The 25,236-nt window shown below is 42.0% G+C and overlaps 1 protein-coding gene across 2 annotated transcripts in view; it reads right to left on the bottom strand.

The window, feature by feature from the left end:
- LOC123819986 (myb/SANT-like DNA-binding domain-containing protein 3) overlaps nucleotides 1–25,236 on the bottom strand; it is a 122,954-nt gene that overhangs the window by 56,637 nt on the left and 41,081 nt on the right. The window contains exons 1-2 of one of the 2 annotated variants that reach the window (XM_045840630.1): nucleotides 22,151–22,736; nucleotides 799–908 (exon numbers count right to left, since the gene is read on the bottom strand). In XM_045840630.1, the coding sequence (XP_045696586.1) occupies nucleotides 799–908; nucleotides 22,151–22,346 (306 nt within the window). In that variant the 5' untranslated portion in view covers nucleotides 22,347–22,736. Of the gene's footprint in view, nucleotides 1–798; nucleotides 909–22,150; nucleotides 22,737–25,236 lie in introns of those variants that run through there. The other variant, XM_045840633.1, reaches the window with a different exon arrangement.

The following is a 25,236-nucleotide window of genomic DNA, read 5'->3' as shown; positions in this document are numbered from 1 at the left end:
CAGATGGAGCATACAGAAACCTGCCTGAGGTGACAGTTACTGCAAATACTGACTTTCCCATGCTTTCATCCCTGACTGCTGCACCCTTTCCTCCCCTCAAAATCGGAAACAATGGGTATGATTAAAGCAAGATCGTAAGTGGAAAAAAATTCTAGTTCCATCTTGCTCTCATCTGAAATCCTGAATCAGGGACCACCTTGCGAGTAGCATTCTAAAACCAGACGGTAAGCCAATCACAGAAAAGGAAAAGAAAACACCGAGTGTAGCACACTTTGCTGCCCTTCTTTACACACAATGGAATCATAGCTCAAACAGTCCCTGAAAAGCAAAGAAATCTTCGTTTGAGGTTACCCTTTCTAGTCCCTCTCTAGCCCTGACCTACCCGGAGGCTCCTAGTCAGTGATGTTCTTTAGACTAAAAAGATGTGATAGCAGCAGTAAGAATAGAAGGGGAAGAAACAGAGTAGAAAGGAAAGGAAGGGGGGAAATGTCAACATTTTAAAAGAGACTCAACTGCAACCTGTACCTTATTTCCCTTGGGTGACAATTATACCTTACATTTAAATAGAACGAATATTTTTTCAATGCGTTTTTACATTTATTATTGTCAGTCTGTCCTCTTAGTTCAAAGAAAGAGGCGCAGAAGGTACAAATAATAGCACTTCACCTGACAAAAAAGAATCTGTGGGCTGTGACCCCTACTTCCCTGTGGGGTTCAAGGTGTTTTAAGTTTTGTAATTTGGAGACAGTAGAATTATAAAATATGAGAAATGTAAAATTGTAGGTTGGGTTTTCTCACCTGAAATTGACATGCACATTTCAAACCATCTCCATCTTCTTTACAGACGCCTCCATATTTACATGATGATTCATCGCAAACTCTTGCGTCAGACTCCCTCACACTTAACTCTGTAAAAGAGGAAACACTTGTTTCATATATAGTTGTCTTTTTGTACCCAAATATACATATATAAATGAAAAAATGCTTAAAATCTGTAGAGCATCTCATTCACAAATATAATAATAAGAAGAAAATATACAAAAAGCAAGTTCTATAAGACACAAAATGTCCAATTCCCCAGTGAGAATCTGGCATAATAACATGCCTAAAAGTAATCCAATCTATTTTGGCACCCCAAGATCTCAAAATAATCTTCTTGATATTGCTTTAATATTTTAGATTATTTTTCCAGTGATTGCTACTTTTAAGGATAACAAATAACTACACAATGTATACAAATATGGAGTCATTTTGTTGTGCACATAAAACTAATATAATGTTATGTTAATCAGGTCCCAATGAAAAAACTAAAAAGAAAGAAAAAGGCAAGTCACATCCAGAACAACACCATTTATATGAAGCTCAAAACCATGAGAAATTAAACAATGTTTTGTTTAGGAGTATTATTTTGTGTATGTGAAATATTACATGATGAAAGATTTTAAGTACTTTCATTCATCATTTCAGAAGTCAAAACAAGATAAAAAAGAAAAAGGAATCATAAGTCTTTTGGTATGCAGAATAAATTTAGGGTAATCATTATTCTCTCTAGACAAACCATTTTAATTACAAAAGAACCTGAATTTCAGAATATATATATGGGGCATTTATGTGTACAAAATTAAAGCAATTCAAAATCTTGTTAGACTTAAAATTTTTAAATGGCTGATTTAACTTTATTCCACCACAGGAAGCACAGCCAATACGAGCCATTGTGCGGTCATCTTGCTCCTGCTACAAGACTGTCAGTCTTGCTCTGAAAGCATCAAATTAAGCTTTCCAGAACACCTAAGAAATTGTTCAAGGCAGTGCAAAGTAAAGCTGCCAGTCTGGAACTGGGTAATAATCACTACAAAGCAATGTTCACATTTTCCATATGGGGAAGGAGGGCTACTATGAATTCTTTTAAGCAAACAATAAACAAATGGTTGTTCAAAACACTCATCCCAGTATGGCAGGGAACACACTCGTCCAGGAGCAGGGCAGCCTCAGTTAGCAGCACTGACTGACGCTCCATAGCTGAGCCTGGGAAGAGTGCGAGGTTTCCTTGCAGCTCTAGATCAAGACCAGGTCCGGGCAAGCAGGTCTCAGCGATCCCTCATCCCTGGTGGCCTGCGACTTCTAGATTTCAGAGCAGGACTCGGTGGACCGAGTCAAGGAAGTTCTACATCGAGTGACGTCTGTGCTAGTGGCATTTCATTGCCTCTCTCTGCCCCATTTGTTCTTGCTGCTCTACAATGGCGCCTTGGGTCTTAGCTGACCCTCCAAGATGCTGGCAGTCAAAGACCTAAATACCCAAGGAGCTGACAGTCAACAGCACTTATTGGAGCAGCCACTCTGAACCCAAGGTAAGCATATGTCTATGCAGGTACAGGTTACCATTTTTTTATTTTTACTTTCCTTAAAAGTACACAAAACTAGGCTACTCTAAAGTTCAAACATATATGTAAAAAAAATTTTTTTAAAGACATGAGCGAAAACATTACAGGAAATGAATACAACTGTTTTGATGTTCTCACTGTTTCACAAACTATTCCAGGCACACAGATGAGCAGCTTTTAAGTCCTTTCACTTGGGCTACGGAGGCTTCATGTTCTTGTCTCTCCCCATATCCCCATTTCTGCTCATTCCCCCCTTTCCCCTTCGACCACCTGCATGAGCTCTTGAGACTCCATACTAGGTGGGGTTTGCTTTTTTCCTACCTACCTGCAGTCCTACTGGGAACTCGCACAACGTCCAGTTCCAGTTACTATCTAGTGTACATCTTGAAAGACCCAAGGAAGAGAACTAAATGTTAATACCGAACTGCTCTGGAAAAGAGAGGATGAGAATCTATAGCATCTTTGCTCAACTACAGGCTTACCCAATTTCAGGGAATAAAGAGAACTGAATGATTTCAGAAATAAAATTAAGTGCGTTTCTCCTTCTTCTTTTCTTTGTAGCCTTAAAGTTCTCACTGGGTTCCAATACAATCAGATATACAAAGTAAGAATAAGTAAAGTTTTTATTTTATCTGTAGGTCAAGGTCATGCTGAGTTACAACTTGCTATCTTGGCTCGAGGTTCTTTGAGTTGTAATATGGTTCACCTGCTCTATGTTAAGAATGCAACTGGATTCGGTCTAGAACCTAAACTATCCCTGCCACTAAGACTCACAAATGTCTGGAGACCCAGAGTTGTTCGGGTATCTGTCCGCATGAGGGACTAAGGAACACTAGGGGAGACTACCTGCCCTTTCTAAGTAAGGCAGAAAAGTGTGGCCCAATAAGCAAAGCCTTGGGCAGGAGGGGTGTCCCAAATACAGGGTGGTGTCTATCACTTGGACTGCTCCCACAGCCCAGCCGCGGAGGGCCGCGGTGACAGACAGAGGGGCTACAACGAGACCAAGATTAAAGAATGGCTTTCACTACAAGCTCCGAAGCAACAGAGATAAAGAGTTCCGCTTTGATGCCCGCATGACAAGAGGGGAGAAGAAGGGCTGGAACGCCTCAATGGCCCTAGCGTATCAGGAGCACCCCGGGCAGGACAAGAAAGTAACAGGGTCAGGCGCATACCCCCCCGGATATCTAGAGTGAGGTACCACTGTACAACTTGCAGGGACAGCAAACCTCGCAGAAAGAAAAGCACATGCCACACGGCAGCAGCCAGAACACATGAGTGAACCCACATAAAGCACCCTTGGTGAACCCTAGAATAAACCCTAGAATAAACCCTAGGGGGGAGCATTCTGGAGGAGCTAGAGGCCCTACATTAACAGGAAAGGGCGAAAGTCACGAAATTCTGATTTTCTGATTATTAGTCATGTTTCACTTTATGCCTAACTTGCTATCAAGTCCAAGTTGTTTTCCTGTTTTAATGTGTTAAATGTGATTATGTACTTGGATCAGAAGCAGTTAAGTATCTACTATGTATCTAATCCTATGCTAAGAATTTGGGAACACAGAAAATATATGTAAGAGGGCGCTTATGATCATCAGCAATTGGTGATGAATTCAATAGAGTCTGTAACTGAGAGAAGAACTGTGTCGCACAGGCTGCGACTGCTCTTGAAGGTTCAAGAAGTAGGAGGTAAGAAACAGATTTGGAGCAGAGGGTGCGAGGTCAGAGATGGCGAGACTTGCACTAATCTCGAAAAATGAGTGAGATCTTTTTCATGATTGTAAGACTAATGTAGGATCATTATACAGAATTTAGAAAAGACATTTAAAAATAAAGGATGTTTTTTAAAGGATGTTTTTAAAGGTTGCCCTCAACATGAGTCATATCAAAAGAGAAAAAAAATGAGGATGTTCTTAGCTAGGAAAACATTAGTAAAAAAGATACACATCATTTAATATTACACATCAATATTAATATCAGTGGTTCACCACCGACATTAGGAAAACTAATAGTTGAGGGAAACTAATGTGTCATACACTAGAGTGTACCTTCGTTTAAAAAATAAGAATTTCATTTCCTCATTTGCAAGGGAAAAGGCAATAGAGAAAGTTCTCTCATTTATTTAAGAGTTTTCTTCACTTATATGTCTAAACTGTCAATATCTGAGATTGCTAGCTATCAACAAAAACTAATGTACAAGTAAAGAATATTAACAGAAAAATTCCAACAGTGTTTTATGAGAACACATTGTCATGAACACCATAAAATGTACATTTTAAATTGTTTCGTTATTGTGATAACCAGTGCTGATCACTGGCTATCACAATAACCAGTAATTATTGTGACAGTCCCTTTGTGATAGGCCTACTTTGAGTCTATTCTCCCCTTCTTGCTTAGTAAGGGAACTCTGGTTTTGTCCAGGGGGAACAAGGTACTCAGCTAAATAATCTGTATTTCCCAGACTCCCTCACTCTGTGCCATAGTTCACAAATAAGCACTGTCCCTTCCTCCTTCATTCTTCCATTCTTTTTCCTGCCTGGAGAGTAAATCTGTGCCCAAGGTTGAAGCAGCTATCTTACATGCATGGAGAGGAAGCTACAAGCTAAAGATGATAGACTAGAAAGATAGGAGCAGGAATGCATCCCTACAGACTTACTGTTATAAGAAATAAACACATACTCTTACACATAAAGCCCTTATTTAAGCCACTAGTAGTCAGGTCATTGATACATGTCATTAAAACCCAATCCTGATATAATGATTGCATATGAACTTAATTGAGATAAATTTTCTGAGCAGAACTCTTAAATAAGTTTCTGCTACATCACATAAGAAAACTGATTTATCGAGAGCACGATGACTTCCTGGCACTCTGACTCCTCACAAACATGAGAACCACTGCCTTAGCTCAAACTCAGAACAGGAGGAATTCTGCTTTGCGATCGCCTTCTGACAGTTATTTCAAAGTATCCTGTACAGCACCAGGCATCAAGAGGGTACTCTACGACCTGTCAATAATGATGATGATTACACACCTGCCTTCCTGAGCCCAAGATGGAAATTCGGCAAAATAGATGAGCCACTACTGAGGCCTTCAAAAATCAGATCTCCAAATAGAAATATTTTACACAAAGAAGCACTCAGAAGGGCGGCTCAGAACAAAAATATTTTGCTCCGTTACAAATCTGCCTGTCACACAATTCTCTTAAGGTGAGACGTCTCAATTTTCATTAACATTTCAAAGCAGGAAACGAGACACACTAGGGAAAGGAATACTACTTACCTATGAACCCGAGGTGCCAAAATCCCTAACTTCTAGCAGCACTAACTGGGTTCAGGCTGCAGTTGAAAATGGCCCTCCAGAATATCAAGGGTCAATTAGCTGTGAATACCAGCCGAGACTACAGCAAAGGAGCTGCTGTGCAGGGCCCGCCCCACAGAGCAGCACTCACTTCACCAGGACTCTGTGCCAGTTGAGTCCGCCCCTTGAGTGTGTTGCTCACAGAGGTGGTTGAGTGGTGCTCTGGTGTGGCCTGAAACTGTCCACTTGGTACGCTGGCTCTGGGGCCACGCTAGAAGTGCAGGCTGCTGCCCTGTGTCCTGCCCAGGGCCACCCAGCATAAGCTACACAGTGATCTGCAGATGGTTGCCACTTGTGCTGGGCTTGGAGGTACCCAAGCCTGGGGCTGCTTAGCAAGATGTACAAAGCACACTGAGGCCAGATGCTGCTTGTCTGGAGTTTGTGGACCTTTGAGAGATTTTAGGAAAGTCTGAAGAATGAGGCAAAACAGGCCATTTGTATGGAAAAGCCACTAAAAGCAGCTTAGGCGAGCCCACAAGTTGGGTGGATCAGGGTCTCAGAGAATCACCAGGGCAGAGAGAACAGTGTTAGTAGCCAGGCTAACGAAGACTCAGATAAGACTCACACCTATACCTGCAGGGGGAGGGCTCAGCAAAGGAACAATGGCCTCTGCCAGCACTTCTGTCTGGGAGAAAGCTGCCCCTCCGCTCTTTCCCTGAAGCCCGACAATTCAGTTCCTCCTCATATGTCTCTGATGCCTTTCGAGCTGCTGCCCCAGCATGGAGCTCAGAGCAAGTGACTGTGAGTAAGTCCATGCTTGGGCCCTTTTGAGGAATGCCTGAGACTCAATCTCACTTAGCCATAATCCTCACTGCTTTTTATAGCCAGGAGTTATACGGACGTCCTTCCAGGCACTGGAACCCTGGACTGGGAAGCCTGGTGTAGAACTGGAACTCCTTGCTCCTTAGGGGGAATCTCCACAGCCAAGATAACCCTCCCGATTTCTAACAAGTGGGTGTGGGACCAGCCCATTCTGAGTCTCTGCCCCTCCTACTAATTTGATGTGGCTTCTTCTGCATATCCTCAGTTATAGGACTTCTGTTCCACTACACTTTAGGTGGTTCTCAATGATGGTGGTTCTGCAGTGTAGCTGTAATTTTGATGGAATCGTGGGAGGATAAAAGTACCATTTACCTACTCCACCATCTTGGCCAGTAGCCTGGTCCCCTTTTTTAATACCACCTTAACCTCCCTGGCTTCCTCCCCCTTCCTGTCAAAACTCTTTACAAGGTCAATATGACGTTAAGTCTAAAGATCCATAGCTTTTTTCTTAGTCTCCCAACCCTTTTCTTGGCTCTTCTACAGCAGTTAATACTCCTGTGTCCTCTCCCTCCAACCTGATATGTATCCCTCCGACTCTCTGACAACTTCTCATTTACCTCCTTTTCCCTTCTGCTGCCCAGTCCATGTCCACAGCTCTCTTAGAACTTACCTCCAACTTAACCAACTCTCCAAATTAACCAAAGTGTGCTAGTCCCTGTAAACATACCAGCTATGGCACAATAAATCCTCAAGACTACGCTCTTCCTCAAGGTCACTCTCTAGAAAGGTCACTATTTTAGCTCCAACCAGGGGAGCTGTTCTTCTGCTCCAGGAGGCAGGTATAGATGTTATCCGGCCTGTATGTGCCAACTGTATTTGTTATTGCAAGTATGTGGTGCCAACGTTTCATAAAAGTGAAAATAGTTTCCATAAAAACAAAATTGAATGCTATGACAGACTTTAAAAAGTCGAGGAGTTCTTTAAAAATTGCTGTTGCATTGGGTGTAGGCAAGATAAAGATCTAGACTTCTGCATCCACAAGTCTTTCAGTTCCTTTTTAAAGAGATTAAAACTGGAAACTGTAATCAATGTACTATGAAAGTGATTTATTCAAGAAAGAGGAAGTTCCAACTATTCTCAAAGAAAAATTTCTGGCCTTCATTCAAAATGTTGTTTAATAAGTTTATGTTTTTAAGTTAAAACAAAATGCATTTATGGGTCATTTTTGTGACTCCCCATTTTAAATAGCTCTCTTGATTAACCATCAGAATCTTTTCTTAAAAAAAAAGGTTGTATTTATTTTTAGAGAGGGGGAAGGGAGAAAGAGAGGGAAAGAAACATCAATGTGTGATTGCCTCTTGTGCGCCCCCTACTAGGGACCTGGCCCACAACCCAGGCATGTGCCCTGACTGGGAATCGAACTGGTGATCCTTTGCTTTGCAGTCCAGCTCTTAATCCACTGTGCCACACCAGTCAGGACCAACTATCAGAATCTTAAGGCAGCAAGTCTAGGGGTCTCCTACTATACAGGGTGGGGCAAAAGGAAGTTTATAATTGTGAGTATATGAAACAGTTTATTCTTCTACTATTACTTCTTAACTGTATTGTTATATAATATTGTTATAATATACATTATTATTACTTTCCATACAAACAACAGTAAACCCCCCCTGCCCCACCCTGTATATAAAATTGTTCTGCCCGCAGCCATCCCACCATGTCATCTCATTTCCCCTCTCTCCGTGGTCTCACCCACTCCCACCGCTCCAGTCTTCAAACCTGGGTTCCCCAACCTTATTAAAGCCATCTCATCTGCTTTGCTAGTGGTACCGCCAGTCTTCAGAGCACTGCAGGGGTAAGTCCTACAAACTAATGGTCTCGGAGTACTTACCAACATGTGGAAATCTTTGGTTCACCTCTAGGTGGTCCCTTATTGACTCCCCACAGGAGGGTTCAAACTTTTTACCTTGTTCTTAAGAATAACCCAATTTCAATGGTTTTACACTCACTGTCTAGATGTTAACAGGATTTGGGAAACCCTTCCCTTTCGTAGAAAAGCACACCAATCCAATCTGACAGGACCCCTGCTGAATGGTTCCACTCCCCAAACGAGGCCAGCTTGTTCCCGACCCTGCAGTCTAGGGGACGGGTCCACAACCTCTACACTGAAAACATACTTACAATATTTAAACATTCAAGCCATGCCATACCGGGAAATGGTGTGGCACAGCCATGGGGTATTATACAGCTATTGAGGAGGTTGTGTATATTTTATGTGACAATATGAAAATATACTGATGGATGCCAAGTAAAGATGCAGAAGACAAAACTTCACACGTGCACTGTGACTGTGCGTAAAAAACACATAGAGGAAAATCCAGCCAGGAATACCCGAAAACGGCAACAGGCGCTGTGTTTACACCAGTTGAACAATGGGTGAGTTCTTCCTCTATTCCACCCGGTCGTACTTGATGAAGGAGCAAGGGGGATGTGATTTCTAGAACAACCTCAGAGACAATCTGCTACATGATAGACAAAGCATTTGTTTGGGGGTCAACAGGACCAGGTTCACACAACAGTTCTTCACCTTTTAGAAGACATTGTAATGGTTAGACATACACAAAAAAAAACAACAGTCCCCAGAACAAGTCAGTATTAAACAAAAGTTCACCTCTTTCCTTCCCCCAGACCAATGTGAGGGACACCATTAATGACACGAATGGCTGAAAACACACTTCAGGTAAAACCAAATAGTGGAACCTCAGCTCTCGAACTTAGCTCCTTCTGGAAGGCTGAGCAAGAACCAAATTGTTTGAGATGGGAGACACTGGGGAACTGAGGTTTGACTGTCACAGATTGGGTAAATGATGACTCCAGTCCCAGGAAATTAGATGAATCAGAAATTCAAATTCTCCTCCACCCGTTCACTAAATTAAACATGTAACAGTAGTTATCCTGTACTATAACGATATGAGGGAGAAGGTAAACTGTACTCAGTATTTCATGGCACAAAACCAAAAGCAGTTTATATTAATATTAAAGAGCATTAACAGCAGAGATGACTAAAACAAGCTATATTTAACCACAGAACTTTCGCATATGCCACACAATTCATCTGACTCCAGTATTTTTCACCCTGTTCCGCACACTGCTGACTGCCAAACTACCCTTTGTTCCTCGCCCACTGGGGGGTGCCAATCCTCGGCTCTGAAACCTGCCGCCGCTCCCTGCTGCCTCCTTCAGGAAAAGGACCTAGACCCCTGGCTGGGTAAGAACGGTCCTCAGGGTCTTTCCAGCCCCGTCCAGCCCTAAGCGAAGGTCTTGAGCTGAGGTCTCTCGCTCTCTCACTCCTCCTTCTGACCAGCTTGCCAAACCTGTGTGCTTCCTTCTCGTAGACACAGAAACTAAAACTGTTACAGCACAGTGATTTAAAAGAACAATGAAGAATCTGTACATTTCCTGACATAATACATTGTTTTTTAAAAAGCAGGGGTTTTTTTTTCAAATATGTATAACACAACTTATTTTTTAATGCCTACTTTAAAAATCTGGAAGATACACATGCCGAAATACGAACCACGGTTATCTCCTGGTAGAATTTAAACTTTCTCCTTTAATTCTGTGTTTTTCTGAACTGAGTTTTACAATAAGTCTGTATTTTTTAAATCAAACAACTACATACTACGACATGTAAGAATCTTGAAAAAAAATACGTCCAGTGAAAGAAGCCAGGCATGAAAGACCACGCACCATAAGATTCCACTCGCGGGAAGTGTCCGGAGTGGGCAAATCCACAAAGACCCTGAGTCTCAACGTGGTTGCCTGGGGATGGGGGCAGGGGAGGGTTGGGAATAAACTGTAAACAGGTACGGAAATCCTTTTTGGAGGAAGGAAACTGTTCTGTAATTAGGTATGATAGACAGTCGTGATGGTTACACGACATAGTAAATGTATTCAGAAACCCCTGGAACGTATACTTTAAACCATAAACCGGTAAATTTTATGTTTTGTGAATTACACATCTCAATAAAAATAATTTTTAAAAATCAGATAAATCATATTAAACTTTAACAAGAACAAACAGGCATTACGATCGGGGGTCTAAGGGGCAGACCCTGGAAACAGACCACCTAGACCCGCGTCCTGGCTCTGCCCCTCGCCGGCTGTGCCTCACCGCGGTGATTTCCACCCGGTGCCCCGCGCCTCCGCCCCTGCCCGAGGGGAACAGCGGTACCTACCTCCCGATGCTGACGGGGGATGACTGCGACAAGGTACGGAAAGCACTCAGTGCAGCGCAGGACACAGAACAAGTGCCACGCTGGCAGTTAGTTGTTATTTCTGTAATCATTACCGCTGCTGAAGGAGGCATGGGAAAATGAGTGCTCAAGCCAACAATGAGGGTATAAATTGATAGAACCGCTCACGGAATAATGTGGCAGTATATTTCATTGTGCTTATCCTTTAACTCAATCATTCTATTTCTAGGAAATTATGATAGGGATACAAACATACCAAAATGTATGTGCAAAATTGTTAACATCAACATTTTTTATAACCGCAAAGTGGTTAAAATAACCTAAGTGTCCATCTGCTAGGAATTAATTAATAAATTATTGATGAAATACCATGCAGGCATTAAAATTAAAGAATATGGTAGAAACACATATTGATGTGTTAAGATCAAGATCCATTGTGAAGTGAAAAAAGTTATAAAAATATATAGTTATGATCCTATTTATATTTTGTAACACATACACATTTACATCTATATTTTAAAATTTTGTAAGTACACTCAACACATTTCTGCCATCAAAATTTTTAAAACATCAAGAAATAAATATAAGCACAAGAGCCCTCTGGCTCTATTTATAACCACTATTCCTTAGTGTCTTAAACACTAAGTGGAACAGAAGGTAGCCCAGAATCCAGACAAGTTACCCAAAAAGACAAAAATCTGAAAAATAACCTGCAGGTTGGCACTGGAGAATCTGATATTAACTATTTTAAAAGAGAATTTTAAAACAACTTCACAAAACTCTGCATTCGAAAGAGCCCGAGTTAGCGTGCCAAATGATAGAATCTTGGCCAATCCCAGTTCCCTGGAGTGAAGCCGGCTACAATAATAACCCCTCCTAGGAGAGTGAGGACTAAGTGAGATCTTGAACAAAAGAGCAGCAGAAACTATAAATGATACTTCTCCCATTTGGCTAAAACAACCAAAACCAAAGCTTTAAAACAACCACAACCTTAAACCCCAGCAAATTGCTGGAAAACAGTGAAGAACTGTAAAAACAAAAAAACAAAAAACTTAAGTCTAATTAAATGGTAATTAAGAAGCTCTTACGGTCTAAACCAGGAAAAGGAAACAATGGTGGTAAACACAACTGCACCACCTAAAAAACACCTCAAAATATTTTGAAGAGACAAAACACTATGAAAAATGAGCACAGGACACCAAACACCTGAGCTGACTTGTGAACAATACAGAATCTAAGTATGTTAGGCTGTAAACAACCCAACTGGTACAGAATCAACAGCAGTCTAGATTCACTTGCAAAACAGTATTAGATGAAAGCTGACAGGGCAAAATACACCGAACTGAAAAGCCTTAAAAGAGATCTGGCCTGTGGACAAGAGTGACTCCGGGTTAAACAAAAAAATGCCAAAGCAAACACTAATATCAAGGAAAAAGTTCAAAATGTTTCTGGTATAAAATGAAACAACTTCAACATAAACCTTAAGTTATTGCAGAGGTGACTGGCGATCATCATAGTTCTTTATACTTTTCTATATTCCTCAAATTTTTTACAACAAACAAACCCTGCTTTTATAACAAAGAAAAAGGTGTGGTTGTTCCTTTTCTTCTTCTTTTTTAAACCATGGAAAAGAAAGGCTCAGAATTCTTGCACAAAAGAGAGACGTGCAGCTGAGGCTGAAACCAATACCTGCCAACGTTTCTGAAGTCAAAAGAATATGCTCAGAACTTAGAACCTTGAAGTGACTTTTCAAAAAATGATGAAAACAACTGAGCCATGAAAAATACATGACACTAATAAAAACAGAAATATATTCAAATAGTAGCAAAGGATTAAAATCCCCTGATAAACTAAAAGCAAATGCTGAGAGAATTTTAAGATTCAAAAAGAATTTCAAAGTGTCTGAGAAGTAAGCCAACTCCTAAATGCCTCATTTCTCCATAGAGAGGGGCTAATAATGAAATTAGTAGTAGGAATAATGAAAATAATTTTGTTAAAACAATTTTTCTAACAATGAAAAAAAGAGAGGAAAAAGAAGGAAGTAAATAGGATGACATTATCTCCCAACCCAGCTTAAAAGACATTGAGAATTCAAATTTCATTAAAGAAACCATATATATATGTATATATAAAGAAACCATATATATATGTATATATATGTATATATGTGTGTGTGTGTGTGTGTGTATATACATATATATATATAGAAAATGAGCAGTAAAAAGATGAACTTAAAAGGACAAGGTTGGTTATAATAAAAAACAAGACAATAATAAATAATGGTTAGGATATGGAAAAATTGGTTCATCGAACATTGCTGATGAAAATATAAAATGACACAGGAACTCTGGAAAACAATTTGGCCACTCATCAAAATGTTAAACACAGAGTTACCATGTGACCCAGTAATTCTACCCCTAGGTACGTACCCAAGAGAATTGAAAACATACCTCTATGCGAAAACTTGTACCTGAACGTTCAGAGCAGCATTATTCAGAACAGCTACAAAGTAGAAACATCCCAAATGTCCACCAGAGGCACAAAGGAATGAAACTCGGACACATACCATGATACAAATGAACCTAGGAACATGATACTAAGTGAAAAAAGCCAATCACAAAAGGCCACATATTGTGTGAGTCCATTAGAAGGAAATGCCCAGAACAGGCAAACACAGCAACAGGCAGTAGGTTCGTGGCTGTCTAGGTCTGGGGAAGTGGGGTTTGGGGAGTAACTGCTAAACAATATGAAGTTCCCTTTGGGGAGAAAGAAATTCATGTTCTAAAATGGATTGCAGAGCCCTGGCTAGTGTAGTTCAGTGGACTGAGCACATGCCTGTGAACCAAAGGGTCACTAGTTCAATACCCAGCCAGGACACATGCCTGGGTTGCAGGCCAGGTCCCCAGTGGGGACCACGTAAGAGGCAACCACATATTGATGTTTCCCCCTTCTCTAAAAATAAATAAATAAAATATTTTAAAAATAAATAAATGAAATGGATTGTAGAGATAACTATACAACCTTATGACTATACCAAAAAATACTTTGTTGTACATTTTTTAAAAATGATGATGATGATGATGATGGAGGAGGGCAGTGGTACAAATATCATAATTACTTCATTTAATGTAAATGGGTGAATGCCTGTGAAAGCAGAATGGTCTCCATCTGTGTGGGGAACAAATCCTAACACTTACAAAGTAGAAGACAAACACAAGTCCAGAAGAAGATGGGTGTCATTATGACTTCAGGAGATATCTTCAATCCACCCTACATGAAAATTAGAAAATACAACACAAAATGAAACAAAATAAAATTCTGTTCTTATTTGCTTATCTGAATTTGGGAAAATGAGTATGTCCCAAATAGAGTAACGAAAAGATGATAAACTGGAAAACTGTGAAAAATAAACCTATATCATTGTAATGTGAGGCTTCAATAGGTCATGAACAGGAGATGACAAAACAAAGAAAAGTACAGAACTGACATAAAGCATATTTTAGGCTATTCCCCTGGGCAGGGGCCAATGTGGCAGAGTCAGGCTCAGAAAATGATTGACTCAGATAGATATAGAAAGAGACAATACGGCAAATGTGGTAAAATATTAACAACTGAGAAACCTGTAACTTTCCTCTAAGTTTCAAATTAATTCAAAATAAAAAGATTTAAGTAAAATTAAGTTATATAATAAGGGACTCAGAAGCCAAGGAACTAACACTTTCTTTTCTAGGGTACAAGGATCTTTCACATAATCTCATACCAGGACCCAGAGACACACCTAGTTTTAATACAAAAGCTAGAAATTCCATGGTGCGTTCTTAGACCATAATGCAAAACAAGTCGTTAACATATCTAAATACATGTTTTATAACAATGACGAGAGGAATTTTACCAGAAATACCTGTAATGGAAAGGAAAAAGAAATACGATGATCTATTTCTACCTAAAGAATTTAGAAAGACAAAAAAGAAAAAGGTAAAGTTGAAAAAGGGAAAGGAAGTAGTAAAACTAAAATACAAAAACAATCAAGGAAAATCGATATGATCAAAAACATCATTAGAAAGAATTTCAAGAGGATGGTATAATGAGAGGTCGCATGCAGGTGGCTCTCAAATACCAAGGGGCCGGAAGTGGATTCGAGGGAAGAGTTGCAAAGAACAGAGCACAGTGGAAGCTGCAAGGAGTACGAGCAGGAGGGGTGTTCAGACAAGGAGGGTGGGCACTGCGGAGGTAAGGATTTCCATCCAACTTGGTGGCTGTGAATAACAGGAATGAGGGAAGAACTATACACCACCAATCTGACTCTCTTCCAAACAGGCTCTCCATGCCAAAATAAGAGCATCACAATTCACCCCGCCTCCTACAGCAGGAGAGCCAGAAGATCGATGGAAGGCTAGCGAAGTCAAGAGCTCAGGCCTCACTGGACAGCTCTGGCTGAGTTTTGTCCCAGAGAAATGAGACCCCATTGTCGCCAATACCTCCAACTTTAGAAGGGAAGACCAAAATCCAGATTTTTAAGTGAAACCTCCAGATTTTTAATGGTTAATAACCAACGCAATTTTTAAAAACTCTGTGCGAGCCAAATAAGTCCTCTCGGTTCCCCCCACTTTCACAGTAATCTTTCCCAATGCCCGCTCCCAGTCTCTTCCCTTCTCCTTTTCATCTTCGGCAATTCAGACTCTGCTTTCTAAAACCATGATGGTACTCAAATCCTTTCAGTGTCCCGTTGTCTTCAGAGCACGTGCCATATCTTCATGAGCCTCCCAGGCCTTCCACCAAAGTGGTGACAATGTGTGACTCATCTCCTGCCTAAATCCTCATAGTTCAGTATCCCAAAATATTCCCTTCACTGCCCCCTGTCTTTGTCCCTTTTCTAATGCCATTCCTTAGGCCCAGAATACCCTTCCCAACTCTACTCAATTTCTCTGTTCATTCAGCCATTAATTCATTCCGCATACATTAAATATGTCAGGGACACTATCAAGTATGTGCCAGATACGGTTCTCGGGACAGTAGATACAGCAGTTAACCAAACAGACACAAACCCCCGCCCTTGTGGAGCTACACAGAGGAGACATAAGTAATGCATCACACAAGAAAAGGTGCTTAGGAGCAGGAAAAGGGGTAAGGAAGATGAGGGTGGGAGAGGGGCAGAGAGGATGGAAGGTGGAAAAGGCTGCAATTTTAAGGCATCATTTTGGAAAGTGCCATTAAAAACCTGAAAGAGCTGAGAGGTCAATAATTGGGACAAGAAGGTTCCAGGCCAAAGAACACCAACAGCAAAGGTCTTAGGCAAGTGTGCCTGGTGTTCCAAGATGGCATTCCCTTCTGCCCATAAAGCCCAGCTCAAGTGCCCCATACTCCCCTGAGATTTTGGGGTTTTTTTTTAATTTTTTATTTATTTCTTTTTAGAGAGCAGGGAAGGGAGGGAGAAAAAGAGGGAGAGAAACATCAATGTGTGGTTGCCTTTTGCATGCCCCTAACTGGGGACCTGGCCCACAACCCAGGCATGTGCCCTAACTGGGAATTGAACCAGTGACACTTTGGTTCACAGACCGGCACTCAATCCACTGAGCGACACCAGCCAGGGCAGGAAAGTGTTTTTGATTCCTGCAAATCACAACTACTCGTTCTCTGGACATTGGATCTGTATCTTCCTTAGGGCACCATGTACAGTGGAAACCCTCTTTTCAAACACATATGAAAGTAATCGCTGACCAATTAATTGAAAAAGTCAGGTAAAGTGGGAAATCACGTAGAAATGGTAGGTACATATTTTAGCCACTTTTAACTTCAAACACATAAATAAATGTACATTCTTTCCCCCACATTGCACCAAAACTTCTTTGAGTCTGGGGATCACTTTCTTGGCTATAGCACACCCATAATCCATTAACTACAATGTCCATTTCCTTTTCCTTTAAAGTGGAATAGGGACTTTAAAAAATACTTGCAAAGTTTTCTAGGAGCAGAATCCTTCTAGAGATTTACAGGATTTCTCTAATCTGTCTCAGCTGTCTTTATTACAACCTAATTCAACGAAAGACAATTCATTCAGCCTCTCGGCTTGATCAAGTCTTTCCAAAGTATTTCATAAAAATAACTCTTTCTACATTCATATTTAATCAATTTGAGTAATACTTATTAATTTACACTCACAAATGTCCATGGTACAAATAAGTTGGGGAACAAGCACAACTCTTTCTCAGTAAGCAGAGAAATCAAATGATAGGCAAACTAGAGCTCACTACCAGTCTGAGCATCTGTGTGCTGTGGAACTGAGTTAGTATGGTTTAATTCAGATCGTTAAAATCACACCCAGTAAAAAATCTAATAGACGTTTCTCCAAGTAAGAAATTTATATGGCTATTTACCTGGCCAATAAGTACATGGAAATGTGCTCAACATTATTAGTCATTAGAGAAATGCAAGTCAAAACCACATCAACACACAACTTCACGGTCGCCATCATGACTATAGTCAATAAGACAACTGCAAGAGTTGAAGAGAATGTGAAGAAATTGGAACCCTCAGACATTGCTAGTAAAAATGTAAAATGGTGCAGCCACTTTGGGGAAAAGTTTGGCCATTCCTCAAAATGTTAAACACAGAGTTACCATGGGACTCAGCAATTCCATTCCTAGGTACGTACCCAAGAGAACTGAAAACATATATCCACACGAAAACTTGTACATGAATGTTCAGAGCAGCATTATTCATAACTGCCAAAGAGTGGAAATAACTCAAATGTCCATCAACTGATGAATGGATAAGCAAAATGTATATATCCATACAATGAAATATTACTCATCCATAGAAAGGAATGAAGTTCTGATCCATGTAAACATGATGAACCTTGAAAACAGCATACTAAGTGAAAGAAGCCAATCATAAAAGGCCATATATTGCATTACTCCATTTATATGCAATGTCTGAAACAAACAAATCCATAGAGACAGAAAGAAGAGTAAGTTGTCAGGGGCTGGGGGGAGAGGAGAACATGCAGTGACTATTAATATATATGGGGGTTTCTTTTCGGCATTGGGAGTGATGAAAACATTCCGGAATTAGATAGCAGTGATGGTTGCATCACTTTGTGAATATTCTGAAAACACTTAATTGTATACCTTAAAAAATTTCAGTGCTGTCAGGGTTCAATAAATGTTTATTGATGAGGAGAGAAAGCCCAGATGTGTCAAATAGGAATTTTCACTGTAAATATTTACAAGAGACTAATAACCACCTCTTTCAGAAAGGCCCTCAAAAGCAGGGACAGCTTCTCATAAACAATATTCCCTTAACGTCTAGTATATTTGATTGCACTAAACAGGTATTCAATCAAGGTTCACTAAATAAATTAATAAATACCCACCAGGGATGCAGAAGTGCCCCTACCAAGATTCCACACTAATTAGGGAAAACTCACTTCTTATTCCCTAATCCTACACTGCCACTAATCTAAGGGAAGGCTCTTCTCTTAATCTAAAATATATGCTATGCACTTATACCAGCCTCACTACCATATCACAATCGAGAGGACACACTTGTAACTCTGCCGATGTTTTTAAAACCTACTTCAAAACCTCTACCTTGTCTATCACCAAATGTGACTTAATAGCCTCTCAGTATGTTCTTCTACCTCTTTAACCACATTCCCTAAGACAGAAATATCTCACATATTTGGCTTCCTCCTTCTCACACTAGAGCCAAAAAGGACCACTATCATTATCTTCATGTTATAAATAAGGAAAAATGTCAATGTCTAAGGTCACCTTTCTTCAAAGGTCATCTTTCTTCACATAAATCATGCATTTCTAAACTCTTTTCTCTTTAGATGAACGGGGAACTTTCTAATAAGTTACATTTTAAAAAGAATAAATACAAATAAAGCAGTAAGTATAAAGTCTGAAAGGATGATCAGAGAGCTGAGTCAAGAGGAAAATTTTAAAAAATAAGTAAGTAAAGCTTGTTTAGAATAAGAAGAGCTAAACAAAGGGCTCCCTGCTTAGGGAGGATGATGTAATATCAAGAGATGACAGGGACAAATGCAGACCCATTCAGCTTCTTCTCCGCTGTGTTTATCTTCTTCATCCAGGAGTATGTATGATCTTCACACTGGGAAGCACAGAGTTCTGATAAAAGGGAGCTAACCATTTAAGGTATGTGGCATGGAGAATGGCACAGCAATGGAATACAGAGCTAGCTCAAAAGAATTTGCTTTCTGATCCAAACAAATCACACCTCATGATACTGGAAAACTTCTGGATCTGACTAGGGATTATCTAAGCTACCTTGACAGGGTGCCAAAAGGACCAGGAACAATAGAGTGCATTCTCAATTTTCAAACAGGGAGAACTGCAAACCCAGAAAAACATCCATGGGTAAGCTTGCCACATAATCCCTAAAAAACTGTAGAATGGGTAAATAAGGTTTTGAACACGAGAAGAAAAAGCCACCATGACTTTAGTAAGGCAGGATGCACCACATTTGCTTCTTGATACAATTACTAAAATGAAAAAAAAGGGAGGATGATACCTACATATCCATAACCGATTCTAACAAGGCCATCTAATAGAATCTTTAATGATAGGCTGGTGGAAAAAAATGAAAAATGTTGGACAGCAGAAGCTCAAAAATCTGTTAAACTCTTCTAGGAAGATGTGTAGTGGGCTGGTACAATATCAGGTTGATTAATAAATATATCAACATCAACCACTTGGGAAGGAAGTTTCCAGTAGAATATCACAGAATTCCATTCTTTTCCATGATCCAGACAACTTCTGTTAATTTAGTGGAGCCACAGACCCGCTGTTCACACTTGCCAGGGCCGCACAGCTGTGAGTGACCCACCACATACAGCCTAAGGGGATCGGGCTCCAGAACGGTGAGTAGGCTGAAATTAGCGTCCAAAACCAAACATGAAAATCAACAGGGGGTCAAGGCCAGCATTTAAAGTTCAGCTATATAAAGGAGTAAATGTGGAAAATACCTGGGTAATAAAAGCTACACAAAAAATCGACATAATCATGTGTTAATAGATGTGTATGTCCAGAGCCAATTACTCTAATTCTCTAATTAATCAACTCAAATTTTTTCCCATATGAATCATTCCCAGATCTTCACCCTAACAAGAATCTACAAATGTAATTCGTTAAAACTCTAGCTTTAGGCTCAGAGTTACTCAGGTGTCTCTTAGCATCAGAAGACATTTTATCTGACCAGCCTAATTCACTGACATTTATATCAATACATCCTTAAAGAAGGCTCAGATATTATTAAATCCAAGTCCTTCTTTTAATAAAAGAGAAAACTAAGAAAATTAAGTAATTTGCTCCAAATAACACAGCTGCTTAGCAAGGGCCATGATCCCCAAACCAGTCTCCTTTTCCCACACCACATGGTTTCTGGACCTCTAGGTTCTTTCTTAAAATTTGTAACATGCACTAGAGTTAGAAAACATACACAAAAACACCCATCAACACTATGTTTTGCTAAGGAAAAATTGGCTTAGCAAGGACAAATGACTACAGCACATTAGCCCATAAAATATTTTGACATGGTGTGATCACTTACAAGTTTGATAACCAATATGTCACCAAAAGTCACTCCAAATACAAATGGTTTTTATTCTCAACAATTAGTGTGTGATAACTTATTAAAACAGTATCCCATTTAACATTAGAAAAATAAAGTAAAAAGTTATTACTTGGATGGATGGAAAAGCTTTTAATGGACATCCCATTGTTTAGTGTGCTCAAAATACTATTATGAAAATCATTAAAAGACCTGAGACCTCCAAACCTAAACAGCAGGCCGAAGGTTTTCTTCATTTAGGGTAGCGCTAGAGTCTGTGCTAAGGCCACTTGCTTCTTCCCCACTCCCGAGAAACAAAGCCCCTTCAATAGCCCAAAGGTACAAAGGTTGCCTGGCAGGCAAGCCAGTGCATCCCCAGTGGCCTGATGTCTATCCTCCCCTTTCCCCTCCCCCTGCCTCTCCCCCTCCCTCCTGCCCAGTCTCTTGTCCCATCCCCATAGTTTAAAGAAGACAAATGGAGAATTGAGAATTGATAAAAGGGGAAGTTAGCTAGGTTGTGGCTTATGATCACTAGCATCTGCTGGGCCAGCTCCAAGAGGACCCACCCACCCCTAAATGAGACCTGGATGCCTCTCCTAGCCCCAGGGCTCCTCTGGGACCCCTTTTGAAAGGAAGAGGGGACTTCACTGCCGGAATACCCTCCTCCCCGTCTCATCCATTAGAGCCCCAGCAAGCTCTTTGTTTCTAACAGCTGGGGGCGGGGGGGGGGGGGCGGGTAGTAAGCGCGGAGGGGTGGTGCAGGCGGCCTCAGGGTGAGGGGAGAGGTCACTCCCTAGCTCCCGTTGCTGCCAATCTCCAGGCCCTACCGCAAAACACACAAACACACATACAGGTTCATCCCCTCATTCCACACCACCTTAATAACCCAGGGTCGTACCTTGCTACAGGAAGCACTGCCTGAGACCTAATTACCTCTTTCTATTACCCAAACCCTACACAGGATGACTCCCTAGTTCCCTCCCTCTGAATCGACACCACGGGGTTCACTCCAGGACCCGCATCCTTCAAACTCAATGCATATCCCAGGGCATGTCCCCGAGCCTCAGGTTTCACCCACGTACAACACACGAACACACAGGGTCACTTCCTGGGCCCCAGAACTATTCGCTGCTCAGACCCACAGCCCCTAAGTCAACCAACCCCCCAGCGCGCTCACCTATGCACCCAAAGGACATATATACATACACACATACACGCACACAGTGACTCTACATCTCCACTCTTCGTCCTCTGTGCCTCCGGTTCTCTTTACTCACACCAGCCCTTAGAGACCCCAATGCCTTAAGGAAGAGCCTCCCCAGCACATGGTCACTCCCCTGGCCCTCAGCCTCGGCCCCCGCCCCTCGCCGTCACACACAGACACAGACACACACACACACACACACACACACACACACAATCACTGCCTGGGGCTGCACTTCCTCCCCTAAGCCTTCACAACACAAACACGCGCTCCCGCGTGCACACCCACGATCACACCGGGAGTCCCGGTCAGCTGCCTGCGCCTCGCTGGGTCCGGGCCTCACCACCTCCCAACAAGCCGGGCCACACTCTCCCGGCCACTCGACACACATGGGCTCACGCACGGCCACTCCCCATCCTCAACGCCGGTCCCCAAGTCCGCACGGCTAGCTTGCGCCCTGTCCTCCGCCCTCGAACGCCCTCGATCGTCCTAGGGCCCCGCTCACCGGGACCCCCACGCCGGGGCCTTTCCCAGACTGGCCTCCGGGACCGGGAGAGCGGGGTTCTAGACAACGGAGGAAGGAGGGGCTTCAGGGACGGGCTCCGGCCGGTCCTACCTGAGCAGTTGATGCTTTTGCCTTTGCCGCCGGGACACTCCCCGCCGCTGCCGCTGCCGCCACCCGCAGGCTGGTTGGACGCACGGGTCCCGGGCAGGGAGAAGGCGAAGAGCAAAATCACCGACGTATAGCAGCAGAAGGCGAGTGGGGGCGCGGCAGGCAGCCGGAGCGGCGCCTCAGTGGCCGCGGCGCCCATGGCTGGCGCCCCTGGACGGCGGGAAGCGCAGGGAGCTGCAGGCCCGGGGCATCCAGCCGCGCGCCAGGAGCCCCACCGCGACTCCTAGCAGCCGCGCCGCTGCGCCGGGGTGCAGTCCTTCAGCATCCCCGTCCCACCCGCAGCGTCCGCTAGGCCCCGGCCAGCCGTGCTCCGTACACAGTCGGAGGGTCGGGGCGCGTGCGAGGGTCGCGGGCGCGCGAGGGTGCGCGCGAGGGTGCGAGCCCACGTAGGGGAGACCGAGGCTGGGGAAGCGAGCAGGCGCGCACGGCGGGTGGGGGTCGCGGGGGCGTGCCCAGCCCCTGACTCGCCTCCTCGCCTTCCCTTTGTGTCCGCGGCCGACGCCACCGCTTCACAAAGACCCCAGCCGGCCCGGTGAGGGGCGCGTGACAGAGCCGCGGGCGGGAGGGGTGGCTGCGACCCCGCCCCGCGCACACCCCCGGCGCCCGCGCTGGCAGCTCCGCCTCCGCCCGTGGCCGGCGCCGCCTCCAGGGGAGCTATTGTTCCTGCGGAGGGCGGGAGCGCGGAGGGCGGGGGTCGCGGCCACCCCGCGGTCCGGCCTCGGTGGGCTGGCCGGGCCGGGGTGCTCCGAAGGCTTCACCCTAACAGGTATTTTTGCCGTCCATTGTGGGCGCTTTGAAGCCTTTCCTTCGCCCAGCAGCTGGATGGGAGAGGAGGGCAAGTGTTCTATTATCTATTGTAGGTAAAGAAACTGAGCCCTGGAAAGGTGAAGGTGACTTGCCCAAGGTCGCGGAGCAAAAATGGGCAGGACCAGAAATGGAACCCAAGTTCTGACTAAGCTATGTAGTTCTTAGAGATGGGAGTAAACAACTAAATTTCTAGGATCCTCACCCCCACCCCATTTCCACATATACCAACTGAATTTAAAATACTGTTTTAAAGTAAGGATAAAGTGAAGAAATAAAAGGGAGTCACCATAGTCAAGCTGCCAGATTACTAAAATCAAGAAGATTAAGGTATGAGGAAACAATTCTATTCTTGTTTTAACAAGCCTGGGAACTTTAACTTTTTTGAACTTTCTAGTCCTGCATAGAGATATATTATGCATCAAACCGCCACATAACCCTCTGATAACCGCCTGAAGGACCAAGGAAAGAATGTTCACGTATCCAGAATGTCACATTACCTGACATCCATTATCCAGACCACTGGTCATCTAGAGCAGCGATTTTCAATCAGTGTGCTGCAAGAATTTTTTAAACATGCAATACCTAACTATTTAGTCAGGGGCATTGACCTCTTTTCCCTTAGATTGTCATTTTTTTCTAATGACCACAGCCAACACAACAATAGCCATGTGGTGTGAATGAATCAAAATTAAACATTTTTTGTCAGAGTGGCAAAAAACATTTTTTGGTGTGCCGCAGAATTTTAATGATTAGTTTATGTGTACCCTGAAATGAAAAAGGTTGAAAATCACTGATCCAGAGGATTGTCATCTGAGACCAACCCAGCACCGATTCTTCTTGAGAATGTCCTTTTTACTATGAAAGAACCCTCAGCTTTTCTTTCTTCTCTCGACCAATCTGATATTGCCTGTTGTATCTATGGTTTGCAAACCCTAAAACACTTGAATAACTCTTTATCATTTATTTCTAGCCAAAGCCTCTTGTTTTCATTTACTCTCTGTCAACAGAAAAGTCTATATTCCCTCTCTCACTAATAATAGCTAGAGAGAGAGGACTTGCTCTATACCAGACCTGGGCAAAGCTCTTTATATGCTTCTGTCCAGTTTGTTTTTAAAGCGGTAGAGGGGAGTTTTCATTCTCCGCCCAGTGTTACAGATGAGGAAGTTGGGACCCAAAGTGGCAAAGTGATCTGACTCCCAGTGCAGTGCTCTTCCTATCACAGCGTGGGAAGTGAGATCCAGCTATAGGCCAAAATGATTATGGGCTGAATTGTTTAAAAGACCTCTTCATTCACTTTTCAATTGAATGCCTTTTTCATTCAATTATGCTGCCTCTCACGTGAGAAGGAATTTTTAAATCTCATTGAAAAACTGATAAATTTTACTCATAAAAATTTTTTATATGTGTGAAAATCCACAAGAAGCAAAGCCACATTAGGGAAAATCTTTTCAGTGTAAATAATAGGCAATATACTTAATGTAAAGAATGAATATAAACCAAGAAGAAAATGTTGACAAAACAGAAAAAATGGGAAGCTGTCTGTATTTTATGCTTTATCATATAATCAAACAATAAGTATATAAAGAGATATTTAAACCCTCTAGCAATAAAAAGCAAATTAAAACCACAAATGCTTTTTAGTGTAGGTGATTAACAATAGTTAAAAGAATTGACAAAATATAACACTATTAATTTACACATTTTGGGGAGGGCAATTCAACCATGTATGAAAAACCTTTAAAATACATTTATTCTTTAATTTAGCAGTTCCACATATTGGAATTTGTCCTAAAGAAATTATGGGACATGCTAAAGAAATAAAAGGCTTATATGAATGTTCATCACAGCCTTTTTATCATAGTAAATATATTCTAAATGTCCATCCATGGGAAATAAAATATGGTGCCTTTTTGTACATTGGAATATTACATAGCTTTAACAATAATGATTAGGTTTGTGTTTATGGATATAGAGAAAAAGCAGGATACTAATGAGCAGGTATAAGAATCCTATTTTTCTAAAATATCTATGTGTGTGTACATATCCATAGAAATAAAGTCAAGGAGAATATACAGCAGTATATTAATAGTGATTACTTCTGAAAGGTGGGCTTATGACTAATGCGTACTTGTCCTTTATATTTTTCTGTTTTGTCTGAATTTTTTTCGATGAAAGTTTTTGTTGTCATATTTTAAAAAGCTCTCTCCTTTTAAATTATACTT

This window comes from Phyllostomus hastatus, unplaced genomic scaffold, assembly GCF_019186645.2.
Source record: "Phyllostomus hastatus isolate PE091 unplaced genomic scaffold, TTU_PhHast_1.1 phas_contig_34, whole genome shotgun sequence".
NCBI classification, from domain to species: domain Eukaryota; kingdom Metazoa; phylum Chordata; class Mammalia; order Chiroptera; family Phyllostomidae; genus Phyllostomus; species Phyllostomus hastatus.
Note: the sequence above shows the minus strand (reverse complement) of the source record. Positions and strands in the feature narration are given on the sequence as shown.